This window comes from Syngnathus leptorhynchus, chromosome 12 (genome assembly GCF_054491065.1).
Source record: "Syngnathus leptorhynchus isolate UIUO chromosome 12, UIUO_Slep, whole genome shotgun sequence".
In the NCBI taxonomy this organism is placed as follows: domain Eukaryota; kingdom Metazoa; phylum Chordata; class Actinopteri; order Syngnathiformes; family Syngnathidae; genus Syngnathus; species Syngnathus leptorhynchus.
The window spans coordinates 9,683,193-9,710,847 of NC_141206.1; the positions used below are offsets into that span (position 1 = coordinate 9,683,193).

Here is a 27,655-nt window from a genome sequence, read left to right on the forward strand (position 1 = left end):
TTTGGGGAATTTTCTTTTCCACACAAGCCTATTCTAAATTGACCATTGCTTCCGAAAGTACAAATATTGTCTGCAATTATCACAATTTACTCAGCAATTTTAAAAATTGAACATAGCATTTTTTGGTGGATGGTGGATGGCTATCTTATTTTTCATGGAATATATCAATAAAATAAAATGTTCAAATGCAAATTCAGACCAGCTCATTTATAATCCCAAAAGTGATTCATTTTGATTTGCGATGTCGTTAAATCGTACAACTGCCATTCAAATTTTGAATTGTTGCAAAATTGGCCACTTGTAAAATCATGATAAGAGCCGTTCCCATTGACTTTCATAATCTGAATCGTGTTCAGCAATATTTTCAGACTAAAGTCAATGTGACTACTTCTCATAATGAACTGCAAAGATAAAAACGTCCATTTTAGTGTTTTGGACACTCATTTTATTGAGTATACAGGGACAGTAAGAGCATCAATATATGTTATTACATCAGCTATAAAAAAAAAAGATGTTATATTTCCCATCCCAACTGTTCTGTGTTGATTGAACAAGCTGAATAATTAAGGGGTACTTTTGGATTTGGGGAATTAAATGTCACAGCAGAATCGCACAATGGACTAACAAAATTAAATGGCGGCTTGGTATTTTGTCTACGAGTGAGGAAACTATTGAACGCCATGTGTACGGCTCATTAGCACAAATTATACATTCCATGAGGCGAGACCAAGTCTTTCAAATTAAATAATGAATTATGACCATGGATAAAAGACCCCAGCAGATTGATAGAGTTACTTTGTGTGACTTGAGTCTCATTGGCTCCCCACATTGCCTGGAGTACATTTGATATTTTTTTTTTTTTCGGTCGATACCTGCAAACGACACAAAATGAAACGAGATGGATAAGCTCCTAGAAAGCGTTGACGAAGAAAAAATATTTCTCTGTAGCGGCCTTCTGCCTGTAAGCGGTATAAATGTATTAATCAGTTGGAGGAAATTGTTAAAGAAATTGTTTTGTGAAGATGTGAGAGTTTATTAAATTTTAATGGGCCCGTTTATGCAATGAAACAAGGGAAACAAGAGAGGGCCATCATGTACTAGTAACATATGCGCAGTTGTGGGATGTTTGTGAGTCCATGTTTACGCAAACGGCTCCAACATCGCACATTACAATACTTTTAAATAGAGCAAAATGACCCGAGGTAAAAACAAAGATAAAACACTCTCGAATTAAAGTCAGTAACTTTTTTTTTTTTTTTTACACAATTCTTTTTGATCCCATCCACAGATAGACCTGCACTTCTTAAAATCACTTCACAGGAATACAAAAACAGCTGTCTTATGCGAATGTACAAAACATTTTAATGATGCGTCTGTCAGCCCTCAGGGATGACAAAACGAAACAAGACTGAAGTTACTCAAGTCCAAGAAGTTTCTTTTAAAAATAAAAAAAAAAAGGGACTCGAGGTTATATTCTAAAAGGTCGTTTGGACAAAAACTGTTGAAAATCAAAAGAATGGAGAGCTTGTCTTAACTCTGCATTTTTAGCAAAATTACTAAATTCTAAATCAATGCTAATTGCTAGAATACGTAATAATTAAACAACCCAAACCTTTACGCGATACAACACAAACGCTTTTGTATTTTGCATCTGCATCAGTGCTTTAAATACAATCAAAGTTGAAGCTTTAGGCAACAACATTCAGGAGGTCAAATAATCGACGCAGATCGGGTTGCCAGCATCGTCAAATTTATCAGTTGGAAATATTTGACAATTTTCCTCACAGCTAAATCACAGGGACAAACAGTTATTTGTCTGACTGAAACAAAACGCCATACGGCAATTAGATGAAATTGCTATAATAGTCTGAATGTCTGAAATGATTGCAGGTAAAAAAAAAATATACTTTTTTTCTTTTTTTTTTAAAAAAAAAAAGCCACACTTGAGCATGCGACTCCACAAAAACTGCCTCAAGATATGAAATTATTCCAAAGCAAATGCTACAAATCTTGTCTTGAGTTCTTAATTGTATATATCCATCTTGGATACATTTTACCTTTTGCTCTGTCTAACAAATTGTGTTGTTGTTGTTTTTTTTCTGGATGCTTAAACAAAGATCTAAAGGCACATTGATTTTTGTGTGAATCAACTTGTCGCACGCTGAGAAACTGCCACGATCTATGCTGCCAATTGTTTTGGCTGTAAGGTAGATTTAATTTAAAGATTACGCTCACTGTTTATTTCCAGCGCAATTAACATTATTGACCCTTAAAGTGGATCTCGGGTTGATTTGTTTTCCACAAGCGATTGTGTGGACAATGGACAACATGATGAAGTGTTGACACCAACAGAATCTTAGCCAGAACGTTTCCGTGTCTCTAAATGTAGCTGAAGAGATTAGGATGGGCTGAGCTGAAACTCAAATCAAACTTCCCATGGGAGAGCAACACCAACCCACAATTTTATGTCGACATTTATTGAATCTATATTGCCGAAGGGTATAATTTCGCTCATTTTCATTTCCATCTTTTGTATGGATCGGGCTGAAAGCCACGTTTGTTAGTTGGGTTGTTCTCCATGTGCACTCTGGCTGCTACAACCTGATAGTGTTTTTGTTTGTTGGAGTCATAGCAATTTCTATCACGACTGCAAGGCCAGGATGCAGTATACTGTACGTTCATTGTACAATTCAGAATGTTCAACTAGACAGTTATCGAATCCTCTTTGGTGTCTGAAAGACAGTCTGCTTTGTCTGATTTGGTGACCCTGTCCGTGTATGCTTTAAAAGGCTGGAATATTAAGTACAAAAAGAACTAGAATTTATTTTCTCCATTCGTTCTGTTGTTCTGTCCTTGGAAAAAGCGACATCCTCCCTTTTTTTAATCATCATTTTAATACAATTGCATAATTGGTTTCTTCTAGTGAGGTTGAATGATATTTACGATTGTTACTCAATGTGTATGTGGCGCATTTTCTATTGTAAAGACAATTATAATCAATAAAAAAAAGCAAATGGCCCTGGTAAATAAAATTAAAAAAAGTCTTAATGCTTGTTAGGGGTGTTGATTGTAATATGTGTTTATGAATAGTCTATGATGAGCTTCTAACACAGTTCTGACAATACTGCACTGATTTTGCTGGATACCACAGGCGCATCTAGTCCATTTTTGGGGGGGGGGGGCTAAAGCACCCCTTAAGAAAATCCAATTCATTTTAGAAATAAATTTGAGATTTTAAGATTTGATTTGCTGTCTTTTTTTGAAATGAATAAAATTCAAAATGACTTTCATCACATTTTTTCTAACCCATTCCTGTCTTTAGCGAGAAAGGGATTTATGTTAACGCCTCATCTTGTTGTTTGGCTGTTTGGGTCTCCAGTGAATGAGCATATTTGTGTTTTTGCTGTAGTACAAGAGATAGCATACATTCTAATAATACCAGACAAGGCCATGGATGCTTTAAGAATATCCTGCAATCTCTACCAAATATAGCCTATGTCGATCTGATAGCGGCAAATGATGGGAAAAGCACGGTACTCTTCCGCTCACATGTCTCCATGTTCTGTCTTTCACCTTAGGCAATTCCTGAAAACAGAAAGCAACCCTCCAGGAAATGGAATGTGGGGTTTTTTTTCTTGGTTTTTTTTTTCATTGCCAACATTTTCCTTGTCCTTTAACTTTCCAAAATCCCTATAGCTTATCATCAACAATAGATTACCGATAGATAATATAAATAAAATTACTTTCTTTAAGTAAAAATCCCCTAAATGTCAGCATTATTCTCATTCTGCAGATCCTATTGTCAAACAAGGTAAAAATGGTTTTTTTTGCATAAAATAATTCAAATGGAAGCACGACACCGAGCACAATTTTAGTGCAGCGTCTCTTTTTTAAAAACCTGGCAGGCTTTTCTGTCACCGAAGCACTTGGGTTGGTTGGAAAGCTTTTAAAAGATTCCCTGTGGAGCCACAGAAGATGTTGAATGTGAGTCATACTCAACAATACAAGCACAAACAAAGATACAAATGATTTTCCAGAGAGGGTTTTCAACCTGAGAACTTAGAGCTCTTCATGGTCATTGAATGAATGGCCCTTGTGGAGAATATTCTCAAGATGGGCCAGAATTCTGACAAAATGAAATTTTCTCTCAATAAGCTTATAGCCTAAATGATGATGGATATCTGATTGATGGCTTCCACCATCTGTGTCCACCAATTTTACAAATTGTCCTTGTTTCATCTCCACTGCAGGGATAAGTTCCAAGAATGTGACAAAGTAATTAAAACACTTAATGCTTCACCAGCTCATTGTATTAATGAGATAATAATTAGTCACGTCTCAAGGTCATTTCCACAATAGTATTGAATTAGTCCGGTGATTACTTTTATGAGTGGATTCTGATTTGAACCTCGCAGCAATCTTGATGTGATGCCAACTGGTTTTTGTTCCTTTTTCAATGAGCAGTTTAGTGTCAGCTTGCATGTGCAAGATGGAAGCCAAGAGGGGTGGGCTGTCTGGTGGAGGCTTTTAAACTGTCACTTACAGTTTTTGTTTGCAATCAAAATTTTGTTTGTTTTTTCTTTCAATGCAAAACACGTTGACAAGAAACGCACAATTGTTTAATTTAAAATATTTGTGTGACAGTTACACAACGCAAAATAGTGTAGAGCAGAAATGACAATATTTTAATGTTTTGGTCATAAACGTTACCACCAAAAAAAGTACAAAAATGTTTCAAAAGAAAGTTTTGTTGGATAAAAAAAAAAAAAAAGGAAATATATAAAATGATTTCTATTGACAAGTTGCATTGTACTTGCAACCTTGCCTGTCAATTTGTGCTACCTTTATGTCACTAAAGAGCAACAAAAACACTTGCGGGAATCCAGCCATATGGGCTGCATTCCCACTGTGAGCTTTCACATTTTACAGCCAGACAGAAGAAATATGACGAGAAATATGCTCTTCCCACCCAATCGTTGCTCAAGTGCTATAAAAGAATAAATAAATGGAATTGCAGAAGATTAAAACAGACGACTGTGACACGACCTCACATTGTTTTGCGCTGCTGTTCTAATAGAATTAGTAGGACTGGGCGTTTGTTCAAATGGAAGACAAGTATTTGATCACTCAATGAAATCAACTGCTTACAAAAGACTTAGCTTGAGATGTAAACGGAAAACAATGTCGCTGTGAGAAAATTAGGTGGAGCTGATATGGTAAAGAAAAAAACTGCTGTTGCAGAAAAAAAAAAAAAAGGATTTCTTAGTAGATTTTTTTTATTAATTGCATTTCCTGCATCGCAACTGCAAGCAGCACACAAGCAGGAAAAGAAAAATGTAAGCAAATGTTCACTTGGTATTCAAGGGGGAAAACACATTTTTCTTTGTTTTGTGTTTTGGACACTGTGTTTGGATTATAAACTAAAGTAGCGCTGACTACAAATCCCCTGAGTACCACATGTGGTTTTCTCTTTTATAGACTTGTAATATGTGAAGAGCAGAAAATGAAAACAGTCCACAGGGGGACATTGATTTGCAGTGAACGCATCTGTTGTGAATTTCAATTATAGGAGGCATACCCAACAATGCTTTTCTACAACATGCCACTCTGTCATTATTTATTTGCTTGATTAATGTGAAGAACAAAGAAAAAAATTGATACCAGAATTGTGTCATTTGAAAAGAAGCAATTGGAACGATGGAGTGTATGAATCCAGCAAACATCATGATAGATATGCTTTTGACTGGCATCATGCAGTAAACTCTTTAGAAATTCATAGACTGCCAGATTGATTTTTACACACAACAAGACAAAACAGGAAGTACCTGGTCCCAAACTAAAACAACATTGAAAAGAAAAATAATAATAATAACACCGGAAGCTTCACGTGCTTGTCGCTTGGTGCAATCAATAATTGACTGGCAACAGCGACAGACTCATCGGCTGGGATTTTCAGAAAAGCACAGTGTCAGGTTCACGCAACGCACAGCGGCTGCTTTGATGCCCCTTCAGGGAAGAGCTCTGACTGAAGTTTGTCTGTGGCTTAGTTGAAAACTTCATGCTGGGAGGGCTACAAAGTACCGCGGCGTTCCGTCGGTTCAATGGCGTCACGAGGCCTGTGGGTAGCGAGACGCTTGAGATATTAATGACAGTTTACTTCAAATGTAACATCTTTTATAGTATTTCATCTGGAAAATCTCACTGATGAATGCGTAATGACCCAATTTGGATACTGTAGTATCAAGTCCTTTTCACACTGCACTTAGCTTTTGCGATAATTACTACGGGCCAGCATAAGGTGACTGAGCGCCAGCATGTCCTTATTTGGCACTTGTTGCTAAGCGACTGAACAGGTCACAGTCAGGTGCCTGTTGCCACTAATTTTAAATATAGTTGCAATAAAAAGCTTTGCTTTGAAGGAGAAGACGATGAACGAGATGCATGGCCGTGACCTACATTCCTATTGTTAAAAATGCTCAAACCAAACTGAACCTTTTTATTGCGTCGTGAAAGGCTTGTTTAGAATACTCGGGAATCTGTTCGCTAGCTTAGCAACCGGGTACTAAATATAGGCACGATTGCATGATTTTAGCTACAAACTCAGTCTTTCCTGTCCTCACTCTGTCTGGTCGTGTTTACGTCCATAGCATGTTACATCTTTCATGAATTAATCATGATTAATTTGAAAAAGACAAACCTTTTTATACTACAAGTTGCACACACGCACCAAAAAATGCCTCACCGTGATGGTCTCCTGACTGTGAACATATATCAGCCTCATCCCACTCATAGTTCTCATCAACAGAGGGCTTTCTGCTGGAGAGAGAGAGAGAACGTCAAAGCTTTTCAATCTCACCAAACACTTTCCACTACACGTACGGGATACGTTTCAGAATATTAGGACCAGAAGTATCATTTACACGAGAAACAAGGAAGCCACTGTTTTTGTAGGTCTTACGCACCTTTGGCTTTTAGCAATTTGATGACTGTACGTATTCGGTGTGTTAGTCTGGCCGCCCTCCTGTACAGTTTCAGGTGAGCTGGTGTTGTTTGTGGAGAAATGACTGAAAGACAAGCGTCCATTTGCAGGCTCCATGCTCCCTCGGCCACTGCTTGCAAAACTACTGTAGCTGCCTCCGCAGTCAGGCACCTCCTCGTAGGATTCGGCCTCCATTTCCAGCGTGGCTAGATTATTTGGGGGCTTGTTGTCAACAAGTACAAAGTTTCGGGAAAACTCGATCGTAGCCCTTGGGTAACTTATTGCGTTTTGGATGACGTCCTGGTATTGATCTGGCCATTTAGGAGGATTGGGTAAGACAGACGCAGCTGTTAGCTTGCAGTCACTAAGAGACCTTAATGGATTGCTAATGGGTAAATAGTCGGTAGTTTGGCTAGTAATGTTGCTGGGCGAACTTTGATTATCTGCATGCAAAGAGTCTGAGGAACGAGTGTGTTTTTCTTTGCTTAAAGAGTCTATCCACGCATCAGGGGTGAGGAAATCCGTATCCTTGTGTCTTCTCATGTCGAGGCTGTGCCTTTGCTGCTTGGAGTCGCACAGTTTTGAACCTTGGCTCATAGCTCTGCGCAGTTTCGGCCCTGAAGATTTATCTTGGTCGTAAAAACTCACACTCCTTCTCATTTCTTCGTAGCCACTTAGGCGAGAGAATCCCTCTCGTACATGAGAGGCGATTCTGTCGTGTAGCATTGGCTTTTTCGTGACACATGTTTCAAGCGCCGGCTCATCCACACTCATCTCAATACCAACATTCAACTCCGCATCCGGCCCTGCATCCAGAGTCAAATTGGATCTTTGGCTATATTTTTGATGAAACGGTGGATTGGTTTGTCTCGGTGTCTCGGGGAAAGATACATTTGTTTCCGAGAATATGGATTGCGGTACATCATGATCGCCCTGTGGTGTTTCCTGTACCCGTTTGTGTCTCATTGTCGGGGAGGCATGTGGGGGTGTTAATCTCTTATTGGAAGAATGGTCCGCTCGCTCTGCGGTTAAGGATGGAGTAGGATGTTGCTTACCAGCATAAAAAAAGGAATTTGGAGGAGTGGAAGGACTGAAAGAGCTTCTGTCTGTGTTCATGGGAGAAAAATCATTCCAGTGGACAGAAGATGAGAAGTAAGGACTTGGCGACAGACCAAAGCTGTCCCCGTAGCTCTGTCGGTGCCTGCATGGCAAGGTGTGTCTCTTGTAGCCGTGAAAAAGCTTGTTACCGCCATTCTCTCTCTTCTCAGGCACCGGTGTCTCTCTTATTATTTCTTCTTTGTACACTTTGTATTTCTGGAGTTCCTTCGCCAGCTCTTCCCTCTCCTTAGCTAATTTCAGGCAGTGAGTCAGGTTTCCTCTCTCTCGCTCGTGTTCCATTTGGAGAACCAGAGTGCTGGCTGTTGTCGAAGGCTGGTAATGGCCGAGGCTTGACCGTAAATGCGGCAGTACAGGAAATGTGGGAGATGTTACTTTTGTGTGATGGGAAACACTGGATCGGTTACTGTTGGAGCACAGACTGTTCAAGTCAGGAAAGCCGTCGTAATTCCCCGTACGATCAAAGATATCTCCATCCAGATGCCGGGTGATGTCACAGGTTTGCCTCGATGCATTCGATTCCGATTGTTTACATAGTGGAAAATCCACAGAAAGAACAAACGGTGGATTTTTACTGTCTTGTTCCTCTGAGCGTAATGATGCCAATTTTTGAACATTCAGTGTGTCATGCGGGGTCATTACAAAGTGCCCATCTGGACTTCTGGTTATCAACTCAACAGAAGGAAAAACGGGGCATGATTTTAGACCCTGGAATTGATTGAGGCTTCTTCTGTGGTTTGAGAGGAGCTCCTGCCGGTTCTCACGGGTGAAGGAGGAACAATCTGTCTTGGAGGAGGAGGAGATGGTAGAGGAAGTGGTGGGATAGAAAGCATTGGCTGGAAGTAGGCTTTTCTTCAACACACTGTCTGTACTGCCGGCGCCTGAAATCTTTCTGTGAGTGAGAGTAGGAACGAGGGGTGGAAGAAGAAAACAGTTAGAAATGGCAGAAGTGTCAGATGGAGAGAAAATAACAAGGTGAGAGAAAATGAGTCGAACTCAGAAAAAGCACTGAGGGTATAAAAACGGATTCCCTAACACCGTCAATATATTTTCTGTAAAAAAATAAGCAGCTGGCATGGAAAGGTCAACGGGAGGCATAGAGAGCACATGATGAAGGTACTTACATTGATGGGGAGCACTTATAGATGGCAGGTGGGGGTTCTGGAAGGGAGGGGGTGGGGCAAAATGGGGCAAATCCTTATTGCAGGGTACAATCATACTGAGCAAAATTTCAGACAATAGACCCCTATCCTGCATTAAAACGCACTTTATGAACTTTGTGATTTTACCTTTCGGCGTCTTTTGGCGTCGTAAATTCCTCCTGTGCTTGATGAGGTAGGCGAACCCCAACAGCAATACCAGCGCCAAACACATAAAACCAACTCCACCAAGAACGCCAGCCAGTAACGGTTCTGGAGACTCCAGCAGTCGAGATGAAGAAGTGTACATCTCCATTCCTGTCACGACACATTAGTTTGTAAATGCCGATCTAAGCGAGCTAATTGTGATAGAAGTCGGCGAAAACCGGTCTCGACAAAGTACGTTTCCTTTGAAAGATTAGAGGCAACAGCTACAAACGTTTTCAATGTATCGATGTCAAGAAGGAAATTAACGTGGAGGGTTACCTTGGCAGATAAAAGAACAGTGCGGAACGTTTCACTTGATGAAAAGCAGGTTTCGACAGCAAATGCCATTTTGTTTTATTTCAACTTGGCTAGTTCGCAAACCTGAACCAAAGTTGCCCGACTCAAATTTGAACCTGGATATTTGTATATATATATAAATATATATATATTTATATTTGTATGTATATTTATGTTGAATGAGAACTTGAGGGGCACGGTTGCTCCAACACTTACCCATGGTGGAGACATTGAGTGATGGACTGGGCTCGCTCAGCAGCTCTCCGCACCGAGTTAGCAGCCTCAGCTCATATACGCAGTCCTGAGACCAACACACACACACACACACACACACACACATGGGATGAAACCTCACTTTGTCAACACCACTGTGCCTGCAATGCTAATGAAGTTGATTTGAATTTGACTAGAAGAGAGCAATAGAAGGCGGCACACAGAGGAAAAAACACATGAAGATTGATGGAAGACAGAATAGTCATTTCTGCCTTGTAGTGTGAATGACTGAATCCACAAAAGTCAAAATGACATCAGTAATATGTAAACTATGTAGGCAAATGAACAATATTCTTTTTCAGGGTATACGAAACAATCAGTCCACAAACAAAAATACTTTCTTTTACCTTGTGCAGGCCCGCAACAATGATTTCACTCTTGTTGGCACTTATATCTTCATCCAAATTGATCCAATTCCCTTGCTTGACACGGTACTGAAGAACAAACCCCGTGATGGGTGCAGGTTGCTCCAGAGGAGGTGCCCAGTGCAGAACAACACCTGCTGAGCCCAAACTGGCTGACAGTGAGGAAGGTGCCTTGGGCAGCTGAACTCTGCTTGCTGTGGGATCTGACAGAAGTAACAAATTGAGCTGGAATATCTCTGAGCATGTTTTTAAAAAATAATAATAATAAAATAGTGAGATAATGACAAGTATTATTATTATTATTATTATTATTATTATTATTTTGCCACGTATTTTATAGAATATACTTTAACTATAATATAATATAATTATGAAATAATTGTATGAAATATTATTTCTGCTACTGAAAGATAAAAGGATGAGTGAGGAGGATACTGACCTAAGGTTCGCACAGTGGTAATCTCACTAAAAGGTCCTGTCCCAACTTTGTTGTGAGATAGGACGCTGAACTGATACTCAGTGGCAGGAGAAAGTCCCGTCACCACTAAGGCGGTGCCGGAGATAGCTGGGACGGGCACCGAGAACCACTCGTGCTTCCCTTCATTAGCACGTGCTGAAATCTTTTTCACCCTGCAGAAGGAACAAGAACGAGATGTGAAAACAAAAGAGGGGAGGACAATTCTGGGAGTGTGCTTTTATGAAACATGACAGAAAAGTGGGTTCCATTAATCATTCATATTCACCAGCTGGAAATCTTTGTTTCAAAGACAGCACTGATGTATTTCCACTAATGCACAGAGTGCCACTCCAATTAGAGCGATTGTCGTTATCTGCGGCAGAGCAGAGGTCCTGCATATCTATTTTATACAGAGCAAAAAAAAAATTTGACTCCTGAAGCCCCCCAAAAAAAGATGAAGAAAGAAATGATTCACCTATCCACAACGGAAAAACCTTTGAAAATTATTCATCTAAGTCTTAATACAAGGTGTGAAGCTCCTGGCTTTAAGTGTCATCTTCTTTCATTAGAGAGGTTCAAATATGAATTTATTAATGTGGTGGAGTTAATTATAAGGTTCTGGTTTAAGTGAGGAAAAGTGTGATGGGTTGCTATTAAATGACACAGACCGCCCACAACGATACAATTGTTAATATTTAATGCCTCGGACTTTTTGTATTATAGTTTTACCATTCTTTCAGCTTATGAAGCGAACCAGTTTATTCAACTTCAATTTGACATCCATACATATAAGGCGCACTTGATTATAAGCCGCACTGCAGATTTTTGAGAAAATTATTTTTTTTGTGCACCAAAAAAATACGATACTTGTATTTACCCAAACATCCATTAGGCTGGTTGGTAACCAATCAATCGCTCCAATCCCCTTTTAAGTCAATATTACCACAACAGACTTTTTGGTTCATGCATGAATTTCCGCACCAGTAATAAAGTTCTGATTCATACGATCCTATACGTGGAGTAACATCATCTTGTCAATAACCACCTAACTAATAACTGACTCATAAAACTCCGTCATCACATTTTTTTGTAGCTGTCGTGACTTTATAATGGGTAAATGAATTCCTCATCCTGAAGATGAATAGCGTAATATCGGCGCCGTCAATAGTTGCTATGGTTACGGCCCGAGCACAACTCGGGAGTCTTTACACCTACCAAACTGAAAACGTCTGTGCTGAACCGCCATCAAAGCCTGCTTCCCAAGAGATGTTGGCCCGCCTCACCCCTGGGGAGACGAAAAGAAATGTCGCTACATGGGGGCTGGTTCCTGTAAGGGCAAGAACAGAGAGTTCATGTAAATTGAGGAAAAAAAAAACAACGGGCTCAGACTGGACCGTGTTTACCATCCGGAGGCAGAATCGAGGCTTGAGCGGCGCTCTCATAAGCATAGACCCTCACAAAAAAAGTCATTATACCTAATACAGCGGAACCTATAAGTCAAAAGTCCCCGAGGTTGTACAAGAAAAATACATCTCAAAGTCTCACAAAAGCCAGAGGGGGAATTTAAATTGCCATCACGCGTACAGAATACCTCGCAAAAGCTTAGTTCAGCAATCCTCAAAAAAAATTCCACAATTTATTTTAGTTTAGTTTGTTTGTTCGTTCGTTCCGTCGTTCGTTTGTTTGTTTTGATTTATATTCTAAAACAGATCACAGATGATCTTATTGGCTCCACTGTATATACTTGGGGCCTAGAAAACATTCTAGGGGTTGATTTCCGAATACAAATGTAGAAAAAACAAAAAAACATGATTTCTTTTTTGAGCTTCTTGCCACTCATGCACATTTTGCCCATTAAAGTGTATTATTGAGCTTGTAGTTTGCAGCCATGCCGAACTGGCTTCCATTACGTCGGAAGGGATCATTTATCGTCAACACCATAAGAAACAACAGCACTATGTAGTAAAAAAATAAATCAATCAATAAAAATAGCACTCACCCAAGACAAAGATTTGAGTGAAGGCTTTTACAATGGCGACACGGTTAGAAACACTGCATTCCCAAATTCCGTGGTGGTCCTTAGTGAGGGGCCGCAGCGACAGTGAGCCATTGGGTGTGACGGAATAAGTGAGAGGGCGAGTCAGGCCAACCTTAGAAAAAAAGGAATATCCTATCTTGAATTTGAAGTGTGCGTTATCCTTTTACGTTAATTCCGCCACCTCGGTAGCGATACGTAGAACCGGCTATCTGATTTGACAATGAATAGCAGACTGGATTGAAAATTGGGTCATAAGTGATCGCTATCATTCAAAGCCTTCTTCCACACGCAATAAATTCTATTATGATCGCTGTGTTAGAACGGCAGGTCCCCGTAGCATGTGTTAATTAGCGCCAGGCAGATTGCGGGGAAAGTGGAATGTCGAGTTGCTTGTAATGTTCTGACTTCTATTATGGCAAATTGGCTTTTTAATTCTTGATGTACAAATATTTGGGTCTCTGAGTGCCTGCCCACCCATCAAGTGGGAAATTAAACAATCCAGTTAGTGTTTCATCTGCCTGTTTCTGTCTGCGGGCGGGAGATTTTGGCGCCATCGTTACATAACGTTTAACGACCGCCTCTTTTGTGAGTTTCTATTTCGATAGCTGAATGTCAGGTAGCTAGGAGTTGTTTTAAACTAGGTGAGGGGCTCCTTCCAATTTACCTTAGTCCATCTCACTTGGACCGTGGCGTCGTCGTTGCCTTGACACGGGATGAGCAAGGTTCTCCCAACCTTCTGCTTGTACTGCTTCTCCGGAGTAATAATGAACGATGGGGGATCCTGCGAATCGTCAAAGCAAAACATGGCAGTCGTTTGCACTACTTAAACAGAATTAATGGCTCTCTTTGGACAAGATTATCTTAATAACAAAAGGATTAGCCACACAATTAAGCGACTAATTACACAACTATTGTTGTGATTCAGAGCCGGCTCTCATTAATGCCAAAGGGCACCGACGTCGACGTGAAAAGGTCAATGAAATGTCGTTCTTGATTCAGTGTGACAGATGCCATTTAGGTTGATTACAATCAAGTGGTCAACAAGGACCTATTTGTAAAATTAAAGGGGTACATTCATTGTCATTTTATATCTTATTAGAAGATTCAAGTATCACATAAATCACATGGAGACCAAGCATCCTGCATTAAAAGACAAACCTTAACCACTTGGGGTGTCATTGTCTTCGATTACGCCTAGATGGGACCGTCTCGTTTCTGAGAAACAAGCTCAGTGCTCCCACTAATTCAACGTAATTGTGAGTTTTATTAGTCAACGTTAATAAAAAACAAATAAATAATTACAAATAAATAAATAAATAATAAAAAAGTATGTCGTTAATACTTGTTTTCATGCCGGTCGTATCATTTTATTTCATCATATTTATATATTTATTATAAATGTATTCTTTATTCATATAAATGTATTATTTATCTATGTAAAGGCCGGTCCGCGAAAATATTTCTGACACTTAACCGGTCGTATCATTTTATTTCATCATATTTATATATTTATTATAAATGTATTCTTTATTCATATAAATGTATTATTTATCTATGTAAAGGCCGGTCCGCGAAAATATTTCTGACACTTAACCGGTTCGTGACGCAAAAAAGGTTGGGGACCGCTGACGTAAATGATAAATAACTTGTACCTGGAGAATGACCTGGGTCGGTCCGGATCGTCCCATGCTGCCATAGCTGTTGAACGGGGTGCAAGTATACACTCCCGTTGCATCGTCATTGACGGTGGCCATCAGCAAATTACCTTCCTGTGTCACAGTCCATCCTGGATACTGTGCGAGAAACACAACAAGTTGAAAAGAAATCCCGAAATGCTACCTCGGTTACTTCATGTGAATTTCTTTATTCATCATAGTTGTCAATTTTTTGGACGAAAAAACAAATATCTGAACAGCTAAATTCTTAACCACTCTTCGAAGAAGTATGGGTTATATATAAGGGCTTCAATTTTCCTTTCATGGTGTCAGTGACTTGTGTTAAGTTCTCATTGGCATCACAGTGTCATTGTGTTTTTGACATGTGTGTTACTGTGACCGTGAACGTTTCTGACAGCGGTGTTGGAAGTGAAATAATTGGCAACAGTGTGACTCCGCATGCCTTTGTGTCACACCGCGGGAAATATATCACATTTTGTGTGGCATGTCTTGTCCACCAGGCAAAACATGGACTCATTTAATTAAAGTTTGTGCATGCAAAAAAAATTGGCGCAAACTTGATTGTGATTGCAAATGAAGTATGATGTAGAACAAACTTTCATTTTGGAGTAGCAAAAAGAAAAAATGGAGTTGTCTGACCAATGTTGGCGTTGTGCTCTCAGCTATTGTGACCAACACATATTATCTTGACTTGTTTGAGGAGCACAGTGTCATCATCCCACAGCAGTGTGTGACCAGGGTGAGGAGGACGTGCCAGTTTGTCGTGGCTATTTATGGTTCTTCCACATGCTACTGAGTCTCCCGACAATTTGAAATTTGACATCATTTGCAAGAAGACTGTCGGAAGAGAGCTCTCATGTGGTCTTACTCACCAAGGACAGGTCAAGTGGCTCTCCATCCTTCACCCAATCCACACTCAGGAGGGGAGGCTGAGCTATTAAGGAGCAGTTAACCATGCCGGTCATGCCTGTGGGAAGATACGTTTCCTGAGGCATTCCAAGTGCCTGGGCTGGATCTGAAAAAAGGAAAAAGAAATTGAAATGATTTTTTAATAAGCACAGCAGATGATTCCATCCACACAGTTAGTCGCACATGCTGGTGAGATCGCATACTGACCACTGATTCATTTGGAGAACAGATTGTTGAGTCGTACTACATTTTACAAGTGGGAAAGGAACTTCCCACAGGAGGGTTTAACAATTCTCCATGAAAAAAATAAAATAAAATTAAAATATATATGCACGTATGTTTAGATTTAAATGTATTTATTTATTTATTATTTTATATCTACATATAAAACAAATATATATTTAGATACAGAAACGTACGCATGACCGTGAGGACTGCAGAGGCAGTGGGTGGTGTCAGCAAGCCATTTGTGGGCGCGCAAGTGTAGTTCCCAGAATCCTCCGGGATGAGTCTTGAGATAAGGAGGGTTCCATCAACCATGATCTTCACGCGTGACTTCAGCGACCTTCGAAGTAAACATAACTCTTCAATATGCAAAGAACAAACCAGCTGCTTCAGAATCATAACACCAAGAAATTCAACTTTCATACGCTGGTCAAGGCCGTAAAACATTGTGGGAGTTTTTATGTTTTGTTGTTTTTCTCATAACACATGCTTGCTTTGATATGGACCTTAACCGGTGACTGAATAGTGCTGTGAGCGCACAGTTTTTTTTTTTTTTTCCATACGAGCAATGAATCAAATGACTAATGTGAAGCGGTTAGTCGTCGCTGTGAACACGCAGAGATTTACCGCCAACTCAGTGGCTGTAAGCAGCTTTTTAGCCTCATTTTGCCACCAAATAAATGTATGATTCAGTCTCGGCGCTCACATTAAAATGCTATCGAGCGGCAGACATCTGTTTCCACCACATAATCTCTGATAAACTCCCGCTGTGCACAACGCTTCAATGCAGCCACACAAGGAAATATAATCAAAGAAAATTGGAACGTTTACGTAGCTGTTATATCTTTTCAAATTTGGAAAAACAAGATGTGTTTCTCATTAATTGAGTTTAAAATAAACAACAACACTTTCCTACAAAAATCAAGTCCATCCAAAAAAAAAAAAAGTCTTTCTGCTCTTTAGATTTTTTCCCAGCAATCACTTTGAGAAAAGTGGTGGGCGGGTGGTGCGCTGACAATCATGCAGAACTCCAACGATTTTTTTTTCCCGCCACTTATACGGTAAAACGATTTCCTATGTGTATTTTTGCCCTCTGTGATTTTAAGACAATTTTGTTTTAGGTTTTTTGATGTGACGTGAGCCAAACGCGTTTTATGTTGTCGGAGAGCGTTTTGTAGGAGTGCTGACTTGTCACACTTATTCCCAGTGTGCGTACTTATCTACAACAAGCTTGACATACACGCAATGGAACACAAGTGTCTGTTGATATATGTACGAGTTGACACGCAAACACGCTCACGTCGACGAGGCAAAATATAAAATATGGATTGCACATCCTTAACCAGATGAATGACAAAAATAAATAAAAAAAACTCTAAACTATAAATAAAATTTATGATCATGTTGCGCCTGTTTGACAAGTCAAATTTGTATTATTGCAAATTACATCATTTATTTATTGATTCAATATTGTGTATTTTTTTTATTCTTATTTTTAATAATACTACAAAGAAAACACAGACTAAAAAGTAAATTCGCACACTTAATAAAAAGTCATTTTCGAACTGACTCGAGGTGGTAGACGTTGTCTCCTCCTTTCAGCCACACATAGGTCATGTTTGAAGGGTCAGCCACAGCCTGACAGTGAAGAAGTGCATCCTGGGATGCATTTAGAGAGCTGCTTTTGGGAGGCACCACGATAACTGGGGGTCCTGGAGAAAGGCAAAGACATCATATCGCTTAAGAAAGTTGTCACAGTTGTACTTAAAGCCCTTTTTCAAACCGAGTCATGCATTATATCCATTTGTGGCTACACTTCTACTTAATTACACTGATAAATCACAGTATCATCATGTGAAGAAGCTACAGTGGGATTAAAGCTCCAAAGTGTACCCTTGAAAATTCAATCTGAATACTAAGAGAGATAAAAATGATATAAATGAATTGAGGACGACGATGTTAAAACTTCCTAAGGGTTTACAATCCTCTGCTCGCGTGAAAATAGAGCAGCTGTGAACAGTAAAGAAATCTGTTGCGCAATGGCTCCATTTAAATGAAGGGAACAAAGTATAAATTCGACCATGTGTATTATTTAGCGTCTCTATAGGAGGTCCGACTATTCTTTTTAAATATTCGCATCGAGTTTTAGGTCCTTTAATGCTTGATGAATGTACACAAGCGAAGATGGGGGGGGGGGGGGTATTATAATTGCCAATAGAAGCCACAAGATGGCGCCAAAGCAATGCAACTATATGAAAGAGCAAATAGGTGAGCTTTTCAACAAATAATGGATAAAATAATGAAACTAATTTCCGTAAGATAAGGCTGAACCGTGGTATTTTACATGACATGACTGCTAATGTGCAGTATATTATGATAGTTGTTCAAATGTTGTCCCACCGTGAATGCGTGCAGTCCCATGAAATCCCATTTAAACATTTGTGTTGTTCCGTGCATGCCTGGAAGGGAATTTCCCGAGCAGGAACCATAAAGAATTTCAAAAGTTTGCATTTTCAAAACATTTTATGCAGTGGAGTGTAATCCAATTAGAGGCGCTTGCACATCAATATGCAATACACTGTAAAATCTTCTCAAAGCTACTGTGTTATTGCAAATCGGAAACATTAGAAAAGACCGTTTGGCGGCAAGTCAGAGTTGAGCAAAGCTTTTTGAGCAGCCGTGACAGGATTCCGCATCGAATCACAGAGCTACCACAGCACATGATGAGCCAAATTGGCCTTCCGATGTTCTCAGACAATTGTTCGATGGGAGGCTGCACTGACTGAACCTGACCACCTATAAACCGTAGCGGCTAAGTGCAATTTGAAAAACTTTTGATTTGTTATTTCTTGCTATCATAACTGAAAAAAAAACTCAACTTAATCTATTTTTTTGAGTCGCTGATGACAGCTTGTATAACATTGGCGGTATCAATGTCGAGTGCTAATAATAGTGTTCAGTTTGAGAGTCCTTCCCTATGATGATGCAAGAGAGGGAAACAAAAAAATTGCATCGGCTCACAGCCGCGCAAGTGCAGACATGAGGCATCCCAAAGGAAACATGGAGCCAGACAGATTGACAGGCGGCACAACAGATCGACAGACAGGCGCTTACTGACCTTTTATCTTGACTTTTGTTTGGAGAGTTGCGTTTCCCTCCGAGTTGGAAGCGTGACAGGTATACTGGCCAGCTGAGTGCGCGTTCACTGCTGTCAGAGATAAGCCTTCTTCCTGGTAAACAAGATTTGACGGATACAGAGAGGTGGGAACGTAAAACTACGTGTTGGGAGATATTTGTTGTGTCCAACCATACCTGATCATTCCCTATTTGAATCACACTTCCATCCTTCAGCCAGGTGATGGTTGGAACAGGGTTGCCAACGGCAACACACGGAAGAGAAAGGTGACCTCCGACCACACTCTCCAGGAGAGGAGGCGGAGTTTTGGTGAAGCTAGGGGCCGCTGGGGAAGAAAACTAGCTTAAGTTTGTTCTTGAAAATGTAAACTAAATCAAATGAACACCTAAATTGCCTCACCAATAACAGAAAGCATAATCCAGGTGCCGTTCCGAAGCTCCTCTGTGGGTTTATCTAATAAAAGGATCCGGCACTCGTACGGGCCCTGGTCCTCCAGTTTTAGATTTTCCAACCTTAAAGTGCTGATGTCCAACAGAGAAACCCGCCCTACAGCGACATAAACAGCAGCTTGCAACATGATGCATATATGTATAAATAACACATGCACTTAGTACACACTCAGAAATCTAATCTCACAGTTGCCAGGTGATAGCTCCCTTGATATGTTAGCTTTTTTTTCCTAATGCGCAGTGGTATAGGTGAAACTGTCCATTTGAACAATACATAAAGGACACGTCGTCCTCCATCTCTTAAAACAGGGATTACAAAAATATCCTTTTGTGAGATGCTTAAAACCAGGTTCAAAGTTTTGCACAAAGTGTTGATCCTGACCGTTTAGAGAAAAGCAGGAAGTGGATGTTAGCTATGTCATTGGTGATAACACACCCTATTTACTTTTCCAGGCTGCCAAAGGCAACTAAGTCCACAGGGAATGGAAGACAGGGTGGAGTTACAATCGGGTAAAATACACTCTCATTCCAGGCAGGATTTCAAAATGCAACCTTGGGCACATGCCACTTGAGTCCTCTCATGTTTACTTGTTCGGTGCGGTAAATAGGTCACTGTAGCACCACGGGTGGAAAGGTTGGGCTGGGGCAACAAAGGTGACTGATAAAAGAAGTGCAAGAACATAAGATAGAATGAAGCTGCCAACTGAAAAGTGAGTTGAACAAATGATATCATGGAGCGCACTTAAAAATACAACAACTGGTTCACCAAGCATATTTGAAGCTTCATTTGGTCATCACTAATAAGCGCTTTGTTGTATTGACAAACGACTTCACCGTTAAGCAGGTATGATCATTTGGACATTGAATCAACCGATCGACCGTAGATCCATCGGGGGGGCTGAGACAAACGCGAGACATCCCGGTGCACAAGTCGATGAGAGTTCATGTCGGAGAGGACGTCATGCTAACTATGCGTGAAATGTTAACATCTGAACACAGTCTGTTATCACCGATTGGATTTAAGCGGGAAGAGCTCACACGGATCAATATACAGCTGTGTTTATTTTTCATCTAGTATAGATACAAGGGGGTTGGGGGAGTTGGCTCGTTTTCACACAGTTGACACTAATCCTCCGTTTTTTTACAGCTCTGTCAAAAACAAATACATTCAAAGTCTTTGTGGCTTTTTGTGAGCGACGGGCTACAAATCCATTTAAATCCAACCCTTTGGCAAGTCGGAACATTATCTAACCCAAAGATTAATAACGGACATGATGAGCCGCTATTTGGAAAAGCTCCACTGCCCATTTATTTATTCATTTATTTATTTATTTATGATACAGCCACAAGGAAACAACAGTGGAAGTGTGGAGCCGAAACCCCGGCGACACCTGAGTACATGACCCGAGGAGTCGAAATCCACACCTGTTGTTCTTTTAAAGCGTTGGTTTCCCATGATGCACGTTACTCCCACAGCCATGTGGCTGTGTGAAGCAGCAGATTACAAAGAAGCCCTTTCAAACCTTTTTGTACGGGGGCAGGAGAGTCGTTTTTTTGTTTGTCACAAGAGGAGAGGCAGATAAGTTTACGACTTTTTTTTCCCTCTCTCTCTGCTGGATGATTTATGGCAGTGTAGCAGTAGACAAACCTTGCAGAGTAAATTACAGGACAAAGGTTAAAGAAATTGAGGAGGTCCTGAATAACAAGAATGTTTTCCTTGCTTTATCTGACATGGTAACATCAAGTATTATAAAACGTGACCTCGGAGCATGTTGATGGATCAAGCGCAAAAGGGTGACTGTCTTTACAGGCTTTGGCTGGGAAATAAATTCAACTCCACTCCCACATACAGCAATTCATCGGTCAAGGTTCATGCTGATGGAAATGATGGTGTCATGTTTCCTGGTCAGGTAAAGTGGGGGAGGAGCTGAATACAAAAATGTTGTTGCTCTCTGCTTGGTGTGGCCCGTAAGGTCAATTTGGTTTCATTTAAAGTCATGTTCTGAATACGGGATTTTTTCATTTTATTATTATGTTTTTATTTTTTTAAATGTTATTTATTTATTTATTTTAATTGTATTTTTTATTTCATTTATTTATATTTCATTTATTTATGTTTTCCTTTTTTAAATGTATTTATTTATTTATTAAATGTGTGGTTCTAATATTTAAAACAGCCTCTCGGAAAGTACACCGCCACCATTTTGACTCACGCCTTGCGTTGCCTCTGGAAATCTCAATATGACATTTAAATGTGCCACCGAGCGCTTTCTCTTCATTTCCTCAAAGGTGTTGACAGCGAAAGCACGGCAGCATGAAAAATATTTCCATCTTATCACAAAGATGGAAAACATTGCTTCCATATGTGCTGAACAGCACTGACATAGAAAGCAATAAATGGCCAGCGCCTCGGGGAAAATCACGAAGACACTTAGGAAGATACAACACCGTGATAGAAAGCCGAGTATCACATTGATGTATTATTATTTTTATTTTTTAAAGATGCCTCTATAGTAAAAACTGATGACTGATAAAAAATGAGTTTTATTCTTCTACTAGGTTTTTATAATACCTGTCTTATTCTAATGAGGTCACCATGATGGAAAATATTGAATGTTTAAATCTATCTGTCTGTCTCATCATAGGTCAAGTAGATTATGTGAATGAAACTGAGGGTTAAAGCCCTTTATTTTGCTCAAGTGTACTCTTAAAAAAATAAAAAAGAGCACCAAAAATGTTTTGGAGCAGCTGCACTTGAAAATAGAAACATTTTGGTGTCTTCAGGTGCAATAATAGAATTTCAAGGAGGAAGGAAGAAAAGAGAAGCGCTTAGACAAACGATAACAACCAGTCATGCTCTCTATTCACTGTTGTTGAATTTGAAGAATAAGAAAAAGTAGTCTTAAACAGAAGGAGAAATTGCTAATGATTTCCCTGCAAGATATTCTTTGTTTTCAGGACTGTCGGCATAAAAAAATAATGATGATGATGATAATGATGCAACCAAAGTAGGTCCTTATAAATGTGGCTAGTTTTGAAATAGCAGAATGGTGGGCTTGTGCCTTTTCTCAAAGAACAGCATTTTCTTATGCATTTAAATCATTGGGAGTGAATTTTACAAATGTTTTGGTGTCACGAAAAAAAATTCTCCAGTTGGCACAAAGACTTTGCGTTGACATCCACTGGCGGAGCTAGGGGGTGGCCATCGGGCTACTGCCTCCCCCCTTCCCAATCCATGTATAGAAGACTACAGCTGCAGTCAGCATGTTTGCTCACCCTCATATTGCGGATGGACCCGAGGCGCATAGGATCCGAATTTCATCAGCACAGGGACGTCGAGCCCTTGTCGCACCCATTCAACCACGTGCAGTGAGCCAGATGAGACAACAGCTGAGTAGGATGGACCGACACTGCAAGTCAACTCCGCCTCGCCGTGGATCTTTCCGCGCATTTCTGTTATTTTCCCATCAACAGTCCCTGTAAAATTATAAGAAGGAAAAAAAAAAAAGTCATGCAGAATTCTTTAAATAGCGCTCAATGGACTGCATATTTCTGTCTAATGTACTTACAGACGAGACAAAAAAGAGTCACCGCTGATAAATTCTGCAAGTAAAATCTTCTTGACCCCATATCTGTGGTTCAAACCACCTGAAGCATGCTCAATCTGTTGGCATAAAAAGCACACAATTGTCACGCTCACATTAATAACTTTGTCGCAGACACGCAAACGACCATCTGTGAAAGCAAAGCGCTCCGCTTTGAGCTTCTATTTCTCTCATGATTTTACAGACACCGGGGAAAGGAGCCTTTTGATTTTTATATAGCTTTCAATGATTGGAATTCGTCCCATATCATTACACAAATGGGCATAGTTGCCTCAGTAAGCCAGAAAACAACCCAGGCCCTTATATCTTTGGGTGAAAGTAAATGTCATAAATGTCGTTTAAATCTTCTGAGAGTCGTGTGCATAATGACATCTTAGTGTTTTATTTAGAGCGCATCAATGAAGGCATTTGGCTCGCGCAACACTTAAGGGTGAAGATAAGCTAAGCATCAATGGTTAAACAGGGGCGGAGCTACATGGTGGCCAGGGGTGGCCAGGGGTGGCCATGGCCACCCTTGGTCACTCTGTGGCCACCACAAGGAGAACATTTTGATACCGCTAATTTGAATGCCGTTTTTGCATATTCTTAGACCCCTTGATTGTCTGTGATCATTCATATACCTGAATTATTTACATCATCTAGGCACTATATAGTTAGTCCAAGTTTCTAAACCAATTCCTCAGAGGTTGAATTCCAACGTTCCCCACAAAGATGCTTTGTAGTTGGTATCAAGGACATAGATAGATGAAGGAGAAAAAAAAAAAATGTACTGGAGCTTTCAAAGCATCCTTGCAAGCCACCTCTCCTTGTAAGCAAAGGTTTTCTAGCCACTAAGCTATTGTTCACAGCTCTTTGTAAATGAAAGTCACATTGAGGATAATAACTGACATCAAGAGACATCCTCCCCTGACAACTTTAAGGTTGCAACTCTTGCTATTTTTTGACGACCGCTCGACAAAATACTCTTCCGTGAAGTTTAATTAATAGAGTCCCTGTTTGGATAAAAGAATATCGACTCAATGCTCCCAATGTCATTCGACTACAATGATTCCGTGCCCCAACAAATACTATTCTGGGTTTTTCCCTAAAGCAACGGGGGCACCGAGAAAGCTCTCGGATGAGACTCCCCTGGTTGAGGTTGGGGTTGTTTTTAAACAGCTGATTTAGCAGATCGATCCAAGCTAGCTAAAACACTGTCGGAGATTTCCCTGACTAGTGTCCCTTGGCGGTTGTCAAGCTGGGGGCCAAATTGACTTTATTGAGATAGTGACTGTGATCTATGTTTTGGAACTAAGCCCACAGAATGAAAGAGGTACTAAGACACAGTTTTAGATTGGAGGCAAAATATATAGAAGCCCACTTGGAAGGAATCCTGAAAAATGTTGTGATTTGCTTCGATGATGGATAAGGAACTGCTTTGAAAGGTTAAGAAAAGTCAAAAGATGATTAAAAAGTGACACATCCCTCAGAGATTTCCTGAAATAGAGGTAAAAGCATCAATGTTTGCTTTGACTTGTCAGAGCTACTCTCGTCTTATATAACCCAAAGAAAGAGCAACATGTTTTTTATTTTTCAAAGAGCACTAAGCCTCAAAGGAAATACCCACATGGGAAAATACCAAACGACGGCCGTTGACACATGACTGCCTGATGGGCTCCTTGTCAATACCCTTGGCGTCAACAACTGCCTCTGAAGTCTCAACATTGACAGGAACCGTGTAAAACATGTATCAAATGAGCATTTCCCAAACTGGGGCATGTTTAATATGCGTAAATTGGGGTTGTGGGAGCTAGCATACTCGTACATGCTAGCTACCCTAACGATGTGACGTGTCAGCCACTAAAACCGTAGTCCTGGGTGTGTTAACAGCATGACGAAATATGTTGTAACTGTATTTGAAATAGAATGTCGGCTACTTTCCGTTTATTTCGCTACTAAGTCTGCCAACTGTTGTAGCCAGGCAAGACTTCCCATTTAGGCAAGATGGCCGCGCACTTGACCCGTGTGGGTGTCATCGTCTCGTCGGTTATGATGTGGGATGAGAGTTCGTCAGTATGTGAGGAGTGCAAGTACAGAGGCACAAGAGGAAGCAAGAAAGCCTTTTTCGCTTTCCACCGTGAAAGGAGGAAAAAGCAAACCTACGCTAGAAAATTCCAAATTTATCTGTGATATAATTTGAATGATAGCTGAGAAAAGCCCCCCATTTCTGACACAGCCAATATGCATAGCAAAGACGTTTAATTTTCCGGCACAATGTTGACGGACACTTTTATTCCACTCTGCCAGCGATAGTGGAAATGAAAGTTTGCTTTTTTTTTTTGCCGCAGAAGTGAAAAAGTTGTCAGCTGAAGGTGCTCCCACGGAGAACAAGAGCGAGTCGGGTAGGGCGGATCAAGTCGTAAATCTTTGGGAAAATAATAACTCACTTTCTGTCAAATATGAATTAGGCAGTCCAAGTTAGATTAATGATGTGTGGCATATTTTCTTGATTGCAGCCTGCCACGGTGTCAGTGTGAGAAATACATCACAATGTGCTTGCAAACTTTCTGGAAGCTTTTTTTTTTTTCCAACTGCCTCTCAACACAACAAAACAAGTCCATCAAAATGTTTATGTCACTATTGATAGCCAAGATTTAACGTTAATGGCAAAATAGTTACTGAGGCAATCAAGGCAAACAGGGATTGCGTAACAGCTATTGTGAAAGGACACAAAATGGAGATCGATATGAGAAAAACATTGCATGGAAATAATTCAACCCGTCAAACAAAACCAAAAAAAAAAAAGCAACCAGACGAGGTGAGAAATATTGAATGGCAACACGGCCGGGTTGCTCCCTTGACATTTGCTTGGACAAACGTTCACGCCCTCGCGCTGATTAACGCAAGCGTTGGTGACAGGGCAACAAAACATTTCGAATCATCATAAATGAGAAGTTGATTCTCTAACAACCCCCCCCCCCCTCCCATTCCCCCTTTCCCCGTCTTGATTTATCAACTGAGACGGCGAGGGACGAGCTGTAGAGACGCGCCGGTGTTGCCGTTTTAATCTACATAAGGAGCGAAATTGAGGAGCAGCTGATTGATGGGGCTTCTGAAACACATCTATCAGCAAGTTCTGCCTCCTGGATCTGTGAGGGTAGCTATAAAAAAAAAAAAGGTCCCGGGTTTGTTTTGGCGATTCAATTATGAATCACACCAGTGTCTGCTCTTGTTTGAGTCGAAGCATTCCAAATGTCCTTTAATAGTGTCCCAGCTATTGATTGAAACAGTGACTCCCTAAAGAGGAAAGCAATCAGTGTTTGCTCACTGACTGACTTTGGACTTTTTCAAGGCTGTTCCTGACATCAAGTTCAACTGGACATTAACCCCCTGAAAGTAGGGTGACAAAAAAAAACACTATGTCATGGCATCGAAACAAAATGAACACCGTTTGGTCAAAGGAACACATTCATCGTTCATAAAGTCTCACCGCCAAACAAAAAATGTGTCAGTTATGTATGCACTTTCTGCTTTCTGATCGAGTATCGATACCAAGTATCGATATAACGTCGATATTTGTCTTTAATTCCAGGTATTGTATTTGCAATAATACTTGTAACCTCTTGTGGGCATTTTTACATTCAAGAACTAGAAATTAGAAGGAGACAGAGTATCAACAGTACCGGTAGTATCGGTACTTGGTATCGGTCTGAATAAAAGTGATATCGAGCATCCGTGTTTTCTGCCATCTAAAAAATTGTCTGTCACTATACATCACTGACATAGACAGATGAGCAAGATACATGTATTTATTTACAACCAAACTTTTATTTATTTATTCATAACCAATCATTCGATTTGTCAAACTTTCATGCCACTTATCCTGACAAGAAAAGTTTCACTGGATACTTGAAGGTCACTCAACATACCGCCTTCCATGCTACCGTTTACTTTGGTTTATTCTCACTAGGGTGTCTGCCGGTGACGATATTTACTCGTCCAAAATCACCTTGTAGAGAGACTCCAGATCTCGCATGATCCAAATTGAGGACAAGCGCTATATAAATAAGATGACTGGATAGATCATTTGAGAAGCCTCTAAGTGCCTGCTAATTCAGTTGCACAAAAGATGTGTCTTCCATTCAGCCAATTATTATTATTCATTTTTTTTTTCAGCAGTGATTCCATTGAAAAGCAAGCATACATCCAAATTTTCCTGTCAAATAAGTCAAATTGAAAAATGCCACATGCGGCACCACCTCTTCGGGTTTCTCGGGATTGCAACTTTTTGACCTCTAACGTATCGGACCCATTGCAAAATGAGTTAAACAAAAATAGATAATCAATGGAATATGCTGAGGTCATTTAAACGCATCGTACCTGTAGCTTGGTGACGCTCCGGCGGTCTTTGAGTTATTTAAATTTTTGTAATCCTTTGTATATTCACCAGTCCGACTAGAAGTGAGTCATGAGGAGCATCTGGCCTCCTCGGTTCTTTGTTGCCCTGAGAACCGAGCTGAAAAGTGATACCTGTGGTGAACAAGAACAGGTAACAGGTGTCTGTTTCTCATCCAGGTAACCAAGTGAGCCACTCCACCGCTCTCGTGTGTCCTCCCTCCCTCCCTCCCCTGAGCACACGGCCGCCCCTTTCCTTGTCAAAGTCAAAAGTCCTCGGCCACCACATTTGCATTTAAAGCACGCCCTTAAAAGCCAGCACAGACGCATGCAGACGAGTAATTCAAATGTTTATTTTTTTTATTTTTTTACCCGTGACCTAAATCCCCCCCGATGGATGCAGGTCCATT

General features: G+C 40.3%; 1 protein-coding gene across 4 annotated transcripts; it reads right to left on the reverse strand.

The window, feature by feature from the left end:
• Positions 1-27,436, reverse strand: LOC147048339 (protein turtle homolog A-like). Of its 4 annotated transcripts, none has more exons than XM_085926218.1 (21): positions 27,231-27,436; positions 22,836-22,930; positions 22,543-22,743; positions 19,217-19,363; positions 18,994-19,142; positions 18,800-18,911; positions 17,252-17,393; positions 15,876-16,021; positions 15,420-15,562; positions 14,524-14,664; positions 13,536-13,652; positions 12,833-12,983; positions 12,049-12,160; positions 10,816-11,006; positions 10,359-10,579; positions 9,955-10,039; positions 9,385-9,552; positions 9,220-9,256; positions 6,963-8,987; positions 6,743-6,813; positions 1-6,116 (listed from the first exon to the last, which is right to left on the reverse strand). In XM_085926218.1, the coding sequence occupies exons 2-21, from the start codon at positions 22,894-22,896 to the stop codon at positions 5,953-5,955; spliced, it is 4,584 nt and encodes a 1,527-aa protein (XP_085782344.1). In that variant the 5' UTR covers positions 22,897-22,930; positions 27,231-27,436; the 3' UTR covers positions 1-5,952. The 4 variants fall into 4 exon arrangements, with proteins under 4 accessions (XP_085782344.1, XP_085782342.1, XP_085782343.1 ...); XM_085926216.1 differs by having other exon boundaries at positions 6,743-6,816; XM_085926217.1 differs by lacking the exon at positions 27,231-27,436 and having other exon boundaries at positions 6,743-6,816; positions 22,836-25,803.
• Between the last annotated feature and the right edge of the window lie 219 nt (positions 27,437-27,655).

Excerpts from the sequence above, each read along its gene's own strand:
- LOC147048339 (XM_085926216.1), bottom strand. The coding sequence starts at position 22,896 with ATGGGGTCAAGAAGATTTTACTTGCAGAATTTATCAGCGGTGACTCTT. Across the intron at positions 13,653-14,523 it reads CGACCCAGGTCATTCTCCAG|GATCCCCCATCGTTCATTAT; the intron begins GTACAAGTTATT and ends GACGATTCGCAG. Across the intron at positions 12,984-13,535 it reads TCCAAGTGAGATGGACTAAG|GTTGGCCTGACTCGCCCTCT; the intron begins GTAAATTGGAAG and ends TTTTTTTCTAAG.